Source organism: Rhea pennata, chromosome 1 (assembly GCF_028389875.1).
Source record: "Rhea pennata isolate bPtePen1 chromosome 1, bPtePen1.pri, whole genome shotgun sequence".
Classification (NCBI taxonomy): domain Eukaryota; kingdom Metazoa; phylum Chordata; class Aves; order Rheiformes; family Rheidae; genus Rhea; species Rhea pennata.
In genome coordinates, this window is record NC_084663.1 from 209,491,857 (window position 1) to 209,503,843 (window position 11,987).

At 38.7% G+C, this 11,987-nt stretch overlaps 1 protein-coding gene across 4 annotated transcripts in view; it reads right to left on the reverse strand.

The window, feature by feature from the left end:
• Nucleotides 1–9,476, reverse strand: part of LOC134135676 (disks large homolog 2) — a 740,305-nt gene extending 730,829 nt beyond the window's left edge. For all 4 annotated transcript variants that reach the window (XM_062567370.1, XM_062567369.1, XM_062567373.1 and 1 more), the window contains exon 1: nt 9,261–9,476. In XM_062567370.1, coding sequence (XP_062423354.1) covers nt 9,261–9,380 — 120 coding nt within the window. In that variant the 5' untranslated portion in view covers nt 9,381–9,476. The remainder of the gene's footprint in view (nt 1–9,260) is intronic.
• Between the last annotated feature and the right edge of the window lie 2,511 nt (nt 9,477–11,987).

Below are 11,987 nucleotides of genomic sequence, written 5' to 3' on the forward strand. Positions count from 1 at the left end.
TTTATTTCTAACAAAGTGAGACGAAAGGGTAGTGGCTATCTAGAACCATGTCTGCTTTTTTTCCAGCCACTTGAGAGAGTCCAATAAAAGACAATTTCTTTAATAAAAGCTTTGATTCACTCATAGTTTATCTATTCACTCTTCTATTTTGACTGGGAATTCCCTATTTTGGAAGAAGACCAGCCTTTCAAGAGAGTTCCTGACTTTTGCTTAATGCTCAGCTAAAGACTGATTTTTAAACAGGGACTTAAGCAAGAGTTTAAAGGGATCCTTTCCTAGCAATTTCCATTGTGATATTTGTGACTATTTTTTTCAAAAGCACTCAGCATGAAATTGGTGATAAAAATATATATTAACAAAGCTCTAAGGGGAAGAAATATACATAATGCCAAGTTAACGGAAAACAGATCCTGTCTAACCTGCTGTCTTTCTTCAGACAGGATTACAGATTTGGTTGACAATGGTAGCAGTATTGATATAATATACTTAGACTTCTGTAAATCATTCGACATGGTGCTGCATGACATTTTATTAAAAATAAAATCAAAATTGCACGCATTAGAAGGATTTAAAAGTAGCTAACTGACAGAGTTTAGAATGAAATTACAAATGGGGTTGTTGATCAGTGATACTTAGTGGGACCCTCAGGGACTGACCTTATGCTTTTAACATGTTTATCCATCATCTGGGAGATGATACAGTCACTTATAATTGACCATATTTAGTGATGACATACAAACAGGAGTGCAGTAAATGATGTGGAGGAGAAGTAATGGATACAGATCAATGTATTTTTAACACAGACAGAAATGAAGTCATGACTCTAGGAATAAAATAAAATAAAATACAAAGATTCTTATAAATACTGGCCAGAGAAGTAGAGTCTTCAGCTAAACAGATGGCAGTCCTACTAGACACAGGGCAGAACATGAACTTTCCGTGCAGCAGTCTAGTTAAGGGAGCCAACGTGATCCTGGACATATACGTGGGTATCTTTAGTAGGAGCCAGGACATTGATTGCACTAGGCTGCAGCTGCTCTGGAAGGCTGCGTTCTTCTGGGGCATCCACAGGTTAGGAGGCCTGTTGGTGCACTGGAGAGAGCTCAAAGACAAGTCACAAGAGGGATGAAAGTATTGGCAATCATGCTTTGCAGGAGAAGTTGCCAGGAGCTCAGTTTATTTACTGAATCAAAGAGATGATTAGGTGGTGACTTCACCACCGTCTAGAACTACTCATGTGGGGAATAACACTTCGCAGTGGACGTGCAGCAGACACAGATGTAACAGAAGCTGGAAACTGCCTGAAAAGCTGGAAGCTGAGACTAGATTAATTCAGATTAGAATTACCGTGCATATGTTTCATAGACTAATTAGCTCTTAAAATAATACATTTGTAAAAGTTGTGAGAGGTTCTCCCTCATCAGAAATCATCCAATAGAAACAGAATGTTTTTCTAAAAGATATGCTAGGTGTCAGCAAATATATTCTTTTTCAAACCACTCCTGATAGTTTTATAGTCTGTGATATCAGGCTAGATTAATTATTATTGTTGCTTTTAACTTTAAATCTGTGAATATTTGCTGAGAACTTTTGAAAGCTTGGCCATTTATTTTTATTTGCAAACAAAAACTTAGATTTGCAAAACAAATCTGGAGCGAGCTGAAAATGCTGTCCAAAATATCCGCAAATATGTGTAAAATAATCCATATTATTCTTCATCTGTCCTGCAACTTGGATGAAAATGCTTTTCTGAGTTTTACTTCTACAGCTAATCTTCCTGTTCTAGGTTTTTAATGATCCTCTGTGCTATCTCAGGAAGGCAAGCCTTTCCAATTACTTCTCAGAGATCCCAGTTTGAAATTGGAGAGTCTTACCCGTTCATTGAAAGAGATGATACTCAAATGAAAAAGGCTTGTGCCCAGGTTTCTTTGATTTGTTTCTTACGGTATTTGGATTTTATTTTACTTCCCTTTCCAGAAGAAGTCTGAGAGCTACACAGTTAGCAGCAGGATTTATACTATTTCTTACACTCAGATCTCTGTCTGGAGACACAAAGGGAAATACCAGCTACCTCTTCCTCCACTGAGAAAATGGAGATGGCTATGTTTTTAATAATAGGTTTTTTTTCCTTTTATTCTCTAGATTTCTGGATTATTCATTAATATGTAGCTATCATTCATTATTTTGGCATGGGGAAATAGGTGGAATGTAGACTGTTTGAATCTGTTCCAGAGTTCATTTTTTTAGTGCGTGTCCATAACTGAGCAACATTAATTCTTCTTTTGGCCTTTGAAATCTTTACTTCCAAAAGATGCTTCCCTTGTTTCCTGCTGCACATAAGGATATGCTGGGAGGGCATGTTCCCTCCTCCAGAAAGCACATCGAAGTATTTCATAGATTCACCCGATCACAAAATCATGGGGACCTAGATAAGAAGAAAACCTCTCAGTGGGTCTGAAATATCTACAACCTGTAGCAATATAAAAGAGCACGCACCTATGAAGGTTAGCCCTAGAAAAGGCAAATCTTCACTTGGTCATAGACACAGAACATCTGCATCTAACTCAACAGGAGCAAAAGGGATAGAAAAAAAATAGACAAAGTTAGAAGTACAAATGGAAGCTAATGTGAGCTAATGAGAGATTATTAGGCAGCCTTTAATTATTGCTAGCTGTTATCAACTCCATCCATCACACATTAATGGTCTTCTGCACTTCTCCCCATCCTGGTTATAAGAGTCATATCATTTCCCAAGAAAAATAAAACTTTACTTTTGCCTAAATCCACTACACGTTCTTCAACATTTTTGTGCACAGCATTGCCACCAGGATTGTTGATCTAATTTCTCTACAGTCTCATAAAAACCACACAGGCACAGGCATCTCTTTAGTTCACAGGGCAAGCAGTGTGTCTGGTGATTAAACTACTGTCATTACTGAGTATTTCGTTTTTCACCATTTTTGTGTAACCATAAAATTGTCAGTTATAGACAGTGTGACTGGTGATTAAACGGTGGAATATTTCACTTTGATCATTTTTGTGTACACATAAGATTATGAGGTACAGACATGATACTATATTGTGGTTACTTGCATATATTAACACCCCCCCCCAAAAAAAATTTTTTTGAACACTTTTACAGTCCTAGATCTTTTCATTTCTCCTCTAACAAAAAGGACAATTAGATATCTCTGATAAGATTAGCACACTGAATAAGCTCTAATGAGCCCACATTAAAATGGCAGATACAAAATAGAATTGAAATATTGGTATTGATACTAGTATCTATCCAGAAATTTCTGAACACAGGCGAGTGTCCAGCTTCTGTATCTTCCAACCACCATTTTTGTGACTAACTCTTCTAAACTGAACAAATATTCAGTATTGCTCATCCTCCTTGCATAATTTTCATATTTGCTTAGTGCTCAAAAAGAATTCTCAGTAGTGGACTTAATTTCTTATATTAAGTCTGTCACTTTAGCATCTCTGTACCTATTTGCCTATTTATTATCGCCTTTAAGGGAATATTATTCTGGTATATGGGTTAAATATAGACCCAATCTTATTATATCTAGCAAGCCAGAGCTGCTGTTATATTATTAGTCTATTCTAATTACTGCTTTCATTCATAAATTGTTATGACCATGTACTGTAAATCAGCACTTGTAGCTGCATGGAGTGGAAAGCTGTGGACTTAGATATTTCAAACACTTGCAGATCTGGGCAAGTTTGATTTCAGAAATGGAGAAATCAGTCTTCAGGATTCAGATGTTCTGTTTCTTATTCAGACAGAACAACTGTTTGAACTGTAGGAGACTTAATTCCAATCTCCCATTTACCAGCAGAACAACGTAATTCCTATCAGCATCACTGGCATGATTTTAAAAAACTGGCCTGTAAACGAGAATATTGTCTTCTTAAGCATAAGAGAGGGCCGTAGCAGTATATTTTAGTAACAGGTATGGCAAGCTACCAAAGAAATGAATGCGGTGGTGTTACTACTGCAGTAACTTTGAGAGCACTCTCTTTGTACAGGCTGGTCCCAGAGATTAGTAACCCCTTTTTGCAATGAGTTATTCCCTTCCCTAACATTCCCCCTCTCTTTAACAAAAGGATAACAGCAATATAAATAACTCAGCTGTGTTTATCTGTCAAGGCCAAATCCTAGAGTTGTTAAACAAATCCCTTATAAAGTCCAAGGCCTTGCTTACTTTATAGTCTAGGCAAACATGTTATAAACAAATGACAAGATATATTAGAGAAATGCAACTAGATGTTCACAGCTTACATAATATTATCCTTCTCCTTGTCTCTCAGGGTGGAAACTTCACAACAGCTATCTTTGTTTGCTTTCTAGGACTAACCTACATCTTGTCTCAGTATAATACAGCACTAGTGGAACAACGCTTTGACCTGCTGCTATACTATAGTTATGACTATGTAGTTATGAGTAGAGTAAGTCAGCCTATGTCAGACACAATCAGAATTACAAAAAGGAATTTACCTGAATAAAAACCACTCTTGAGTCAAACACTTTTAGAGCATATTCTCAATTAAATTATAGATTTCTCTTCCTGTTTACTACTTTTAAAAGGTTATTTCAAATGCATCGATGGGACTTCTGAACTGTTCCTCACTTAACAAAGAGGCAAGAGAGGTGTTAAGGGATGTTGCATGGTAGTAGATTTAAATAAGGAATTGTGCATAACAAATCAAGGACTAAATCTGGAAATCTGTGAGTGCTGAGAGCCCAAATCCCTTTGGCTTCTTTACAAATGTTGAACTTCATTTCATATTTGCAAGACTGTCTTAGGACTACAGCAGAAGGTAGTTTGGCATACAGGCCTCAAAGAGTCTGAAAAAACCAGAAACTCTGTTCCTTTAGAAGAGCAGAACAGTTTCTGGTACAAGTGGCAAGATATGTGATATATGCAACTTAATTACATACATATATATCATTAATACATACTGGGAAAGGGGAAGGATTACAGCTGTGTGTAGAGATGTAGACAGAGGGTAGTAACTCAGATGGTTTTTCTGATGTTTTATGGCTTTTGGCAGTGAAATATTCTGCCATTTGTTATCATAATTCTTCTGCCTTTATTACTTAATTCTCCTGCTTACATTGTAATTGGAAACTGCTAAGCTAAGTTAATAACACATTTTTTAATAGGCCAATGGGAGAAAGGATGAGAAGAAAAAGCTAAAGCAATTAGAGGATGCCAGTTTCCAGCATCATCCCTAGGCCCTGGCCATACTCCACCCTGTCCCTTGCAGCTCCTGAGATGCTCCAAAAGTGGCAATGCATCGGTCAAAATTTCAGCCATAAATCTCAGCATGGCCATCTTTTGACATTGGCTAGCAGATGGTCTTTTAACTGAAGCACAGGGGATGCAAGAGATCACAGGCTGAAAACTTTTATTGCCACTACTGTGCCCCGTTCATGTTGGCATTCATAACAAGAAAGGCACGTAGTTCACGGAGCGTTCAGGCAGGAGCTCAGTCCTGTGCATGCCAGGAAAACTCATTAACATGGAGACTGCTTTAAACTCCTGATGAACTAACTCTCAACCTCTTGGGCAGCCTTTGGGGTTTCAGAAAGGATGGATCTGGATTCATAACAACCCCTCTCCCCCCCCCGATCTGCACGTTAAGCTCTAACAGCCACAAAGTCAACGCTGCCTGCTGCTGAGAAGGACTCCTCCGGAACAGGTGTCCCAAGAGGAGAAGGCCTCGTGCTCACACCAGGTCTCGTGCTGAAGTACCAAAGAAGGATCAGCTCTGCCACCCAAATTCCCGTGAGCACCCACCGTGCCTCCAGTAAGACCCTCAAACTGCCCACCAGAAACAGCAGCCCAGATCCACTGCACGATCCGTCAGAACTACACACGCAGCAAGCTCATCAAGGCAAGGGCAGGCAAAACCCCGACAAACTTTTAAGAAAAATAAGACCCTGATCCATAAAAGTTTTTAAAGTTTGTCACATATTTGCAGTTTCTTCTATTTTTACAAGAAATACTACTAATACTGAGGGAATGTAAAATTCATATCTAAGTCAAGAACAGAAAGTTTTTAATGGCAAACACTAAAAATCTCTTGCATATAAATATGGATAGTATTATCAATACACAGTGGACATAATTAAAACTACAAACATTTGACACTGGGTAGCCTGCTGCCATAGTTATTCTGTGCTCCTGAGATTTAGTCATGCTGAAAATAATACAACAACGTATTTAACTACTGCATATAGTGAGAGTTTACTTTTTCACGCACACTGCACATTTCTACAAAAACACTTCTGATCTTGGAGGAACTGCTTTTAGATTTTAATTCAATTTAATGGCCTCTGTGGCCACTAATGGTATCTTCTACTGATGTACAACATTGTCCATTTCTAAAAAAGTTAAAAATATAATAGTTTAACAACACTGCGTCTAGTAAACAGACAATGGTAATCAGTAGTTATATTGTTTTCATTTTAAAACTCAGACTAAATTTCATTTAAACCATTTAAGTACGGAGGAATTCTGAAAGATATCTTGCTCATAACTTCTCAGACATCTTTCTCCCTCTATTAATCCCTGACTTTGTTTCTGCTCAGGCAAAAAGGAATAGCAACTCATGCGGGCAGGTAAACGTTCGTGGTCAATACTATTCTTTAGTCAGCTGTAAAAAAACAGGCTTTGATTACGAATGCATGGGGTAGATCTCTTTTGCCTTTGATAAGCCTGCATATGCCAACAAAGTTCACGTGGGCAGTTTCAGAGAGACTGGCGATCAAGAAGCAAGAGTCCTACCTTGAACTTGAAAAATCTGCTTTCTCTAAAGCCATAAACTGCAGCTGCCATCAGCAACAGACCCAATTGCTTTTCTTTTTCACTTTCCAGGGCAAGCAAATCTATTTCCTGTTACAGCCTGTACTTATAGTTTAATTCTATCTTATGACTTAAAGACTAAAATATTTGAGAACCACTAGGATTTTTCCACCCATTTTAAAGGGGAAAAAATCTCAAACTAGAAACAGATGTTTTATAATGTATTTCATTTATTTTGGCCACCCATAGAGCTGTGGCGTATGCTAGTGCCAACCAAGTTAAAAACAACAGAAGTCTGCAGAAATACTATGTAATATATTTAAGGATGACTGGGCATGGTGAGCACCTTTCAGTAAGTCCCGACTTAATAAGTAATTTTCAATGACTGAAAAATAAAATAGGAATTACTGAAGATGTAAATGGAACTGCCACACTTGGGCAGTTCCCCCAGGGATTTGCAAACTTTGTGCAGCCTTTTTTATGCTATTATACCCCAAAGGATAGCTTGCAAAGCAGGTGATCAACGTATACATTGAAAATGGGTGAGTTAGGGGACGTAAGAATAGCTGAGGATAATCTCCTCAGAATTATATCTTGTAAATACCAGCCAGGAGGTGGATACTGTATATCGGTTGTTCCAGAGCCACTGAACAGCTGCAGAAGTTCCACCAAATTCAAATTATCTTGTCCAAACAATCATTGGACTTGGCTAGTACAAACCCTTCACGTTTTTCCTGTGTTTATGAATGGAAGCAAAGGTATTTTGAAAGTTAAACCCATGAGGCTCCTAACAGTTACTGTGGCACGCACTTACTGCTAAGGCACCTCGTGAAACTTGCAGTGAAACGAGTCACATTGCGATTTCTCCTGTATCTATTCGGACTTAGACCTGGAAATCATTTTTCAGCAGCAGCAGCAGTTTAACAGAACACCTTCAGTACAGTACGGCAGGCTGGGGGCGGGGGGACAAAATGATCTGAACGGTAAAGAACGGTCGGTCTCAAAACGTTCCTGGTTTATTGGCAATTCACTGCACAGAACACAGAGCGTATCATGTGGATATAATTTACTCATCTCCCCAAAACACTATAGGGAAAGCATAAGAAAAGGACAAGGGCTATATTTTAAGAAGACACAATAGCACTAAAAGTTTTAACTTGCATGTTTTTGCTTGCTATCCACACATACAAAAAATGTATATTTTTCAACTTCCTCCTCAGGAGTGGGATAGAAAGTGAATTGCAAAAGTTAATTAAAAAGTAATTAAAATGTGAAAGCTTGGTAATTCAGTGTAACAATTAGCAATACAGACTTTGACCACATATACAGGATAAGACTCTTAGAATGTGCCTTATTAATACAATCATTCTATTTTTAAATCAAATGACCAAAAATTATTTTGACTTAATAAACACATACTACGTTTATTATTATCAAACCAAGTGCATATAGAAAAAAAACACTTTATTTCAGAAACATGCTTAAAGCAGTTTGAAAACAAAATATCCTTTACAATTAATCCTCCAGCTGAACAGTTCTAACTGTGATTATCTGGCGTTTGCCAGTGCTTTCCTTCCCAGACAGACATGCTCATTTGAACTTGAAAAACCTGGAATGCCAAAAGTGCCTCCCCAATATGTTGACTGTAATTCATCCAAATTATGCAGCTGGAGTCCCACAGCTGGCCCACAGCTTGGCTTAGAGTGCGGTCCAACGCCAGCGATCCCGTCTGCTAATATCATCCCACTTGCAGACCAGGCATTATATCCAGCAACTTATGCTGAAGTTCTGACACTAATTAACAGAGCAAGCAAACGTTGACGTGAGTGACCAGTGCCGGCAGCTGGCTGCTTTTTATTTTTTTTTCTCTCTCTCTCCTTGGTACCGTTTTGCAGCAATACTATCTTTCTTATTTTTTAACACATTGCTTATAATCTGTTTGTATGCATTTTATTTCGAGTTAGAAACAAAGCAGGACAAAAAAATAAGAAAAAAAAAAGAAGCCAGCGACAGCAGCAAGACCCCCGATTTAGACAAGTAATCAGCGAGACAGCATGCAAGCAGCATAAGTTGGAGGATGCATGGGGGACCGGAGCACAGGAATTCTTATCCTATTTAAAGCTATGTAGCTTTGCATAAACAGTCTTTGGTTTCTTGTTTCTGGCCTACCTGGACAGCATCAAAACATGTTTATCATATTATACAAGCCCAGAACCCAAACTGCAAGCAGTTAAAAACTGAAGGTCGCTATGCTGCAAAATTAAAACACGCTTCTATGCTTAAGCTACGCAGACAACGATAAAACAAAGCCTCCACAACCACCTGTAATAATCTGCCTGTTCAGCCAGCAATTCCAAAGTACTCAGCAAAACAAGGTAGACATTTTCTGCAGCTGGTTTTACATGTACAGTTCTGCCAAATTGTTGTCTCGTCTCCTCTTACCTTCACATTAGTCCGGAGTGCACAGTAACATGCAAAAAACATTGCAGTAAACAAGGAGCATATGGACCAGTATTCAGCGTCTCTGCTCTGCACAAACGGTACACACACGATCCCGAGCATGTGCTACTAAGGAGCCTCCGTTCTCTCTGTCAGTTTGAAAATGCATTGATCTCTGGTTTTCTGACTACAAAAAGACATGTCTTGAAGGCACTGAGTGAAAGCTACATATCTCTTCATCGACTATATATAGCAATATGCCCAGTAATTTCAATTAGCCGAGAATTCAGCATCTGAAACTTGGACCTCAGTTGCTTTTCCTTCCAGCATTTTAAATTCAGGGGGGAAAAAGGAGGGGGAACTCACCCAGAGGGGAAAGGTGAGGAATTAAAATGTAAGCAGCAAGTTACTTATATTTCCCCCCGCCTTTGATGTTTTTCTCTCCAATATTTTACAAACATTATATATGAAAAACGAAAAAAGGATTCCTTCCAAATCTCAAATTTACTGTCGATTCTGCACTGTTTCTGTCTGGTCTTGTTAAAGATGCAGCATCCCTTTTAACAAAGCCAACGTCATCAATCGTGACAGATTCAACATGTTCTACTTACAAATACAGTCTCTGATTAAGGACAAAGGCTGGCTGGCTTATTAATGTTTCCTCAAACGCAAGTTCAGTCCCCTGTGCTAATCTATTTTTAAATAAAAAGTCCCACCTCCTCCTTCACTCTCATTTAATAAATATGCAGCGGACTAGTTCTGAAGAGCCTGAGTTTCGCTGTGCTCCGAGCTAAGACACTGGACATCGTTTTAAAACTGTGTTTTCTTGCTTAGCTATGCGAAGAAAACACAGTGAAAAAAAATTAAAATGAAAGCAGACAAATCCTAGAGAAAACTATGCCCTCCCATTTGTCACTACCGATTCTGAATCTAAAATGCTCGAATATCTTCCAGAACGAGGAAACTCAGAACCTCGCCAGAAGGCAAAGCTTTAATTCACAAGCACAAAATAAGATCAAGCCACTTATTTCACTCCTGTCAACCACTGGATGCTACAAATTAACTGATTGTTTACTCGGCTGCAGGGGCGCAAAGTCAAAGACGCAAGTCCGTGTTTACAGCGCCGGGAACCACTGATATTCACACTGAACTGGGAAGCAGTCTTCAGGAATGAGATCAGGAAAGAGCCTCGGTGGTTTTTTTCACTGCAGCAGATAGATACCGTGGGAGGCAAAGAGTGGGAAAGGCTTTACTACCACCTTCTCTATCAGCACAGAGCAAACTGTGGATAAGCAGAGCTTAATAGAAATAGCTGCAGTGACTTTTAGGATTTTTTTTTTAATAATGCTTTACATAACTCCCCCCACCCCACCTCTGAAATCTGCAGAAACACTGAAGTCCTATCAAAGTCACTGGGCATCTTTTTGTGGGCAAGGAGGTGAAGAAGCTTAAGCAGAAGCATTTAAAGAAGAAAAATTGGGGGAGGGGAAAAGAGCGCAGGAGTTTTTTCAACATCTTCCTACAGACAAGCTCGCAGAAACTGTCGTCAAATCCAAGTGAGCAGCTATTTTTAGCCCATCATTGTTTGTGCCTTTTTTTAGGAATGCAAAAGGCAGTCGTGTTTCAAGCTAGATGTTGCTCTATAACGTATCCTAAGACAGCTACTTAATTTGAACCCTGGCTCCATCTGTCATACAAATTAAGTAATTAGTAATCACAACCTTCTTCGGCATAAGCAGTGACTTCTAGAACAGGATAGATGGACCCTGTTCTTAACTCTAATTCTGCAACTTTTATTAGCAATTAAATGCTCTAGATGCCACAGTTCAGAAAGCTGGAATACCCCAAAGTTATGATTGTTCAGACTTGTGTTGCAGCAATTTCCAACAAATAAGCTAAACCATAATAACATGTTGCTCAGCAAAAGCAGGTGAGAATTAATTCTTTTTCTTTTTCTCCCCCACCCCCCCCCCCTTTTTTTTTTTTTTTTTTTTTGACTCTCCTCAAATGAATAGAAAAAGAAAGCAATCCTGGCTTATTTTGCAGTGCAGTACATTAACAACTAAAATCAGGCATCTAATTCATTGAAAAAATATCATAGATCTTAAGGAGTGGTGATCCACTGGAGAAATGTGATTCAAAAAGCAAAGATGGACAGATGCAGAGCTCTGAACAGCTCGGCAAGGTTCAGGTAAGCATGTACGAAAAATCAAATTCAAGTCTCCTTTCTGCCAAAGGAATTACCCAAGATTTCCGTCAGCAAAGCCTCTGAAGCAACTTTCTACTTCATGATCCTAAAAAGTTAATGTTTTTGTTTGTAGGCGCGCAAACTTGAGGAAAACAGGGACCTTGCAAAAAGAAAGCAGAGTTGTGCAAATAGAAAACAATGCAGTTTCTATGGCTCCCAACTGACCACCTGTATAAAAGACTTCAGGTTCATTTAGGAAAACAAGAAATAATATAGTCCTAAAGTCTTTACTCAGGAAAATCTCCCACTACTACTGAGTGTCTAGAAGGAAAAGTTGTCGAGGAAATTGCAGACCGTGACCCTCATAACACCGTAACAGTAAAAAGGGAAGACTCCCATCGCTGCGGCAGATGCCTCCTATAATAACTGTGGGGCATTTGAGAATTTGCTGGAAAATTGAAACCTCTGCACAAACCAACAAGGTATTGCTTTGATAGCAGACCAACCTAACACATTTAGCAGGGGCTACTAAAGGTAATCTA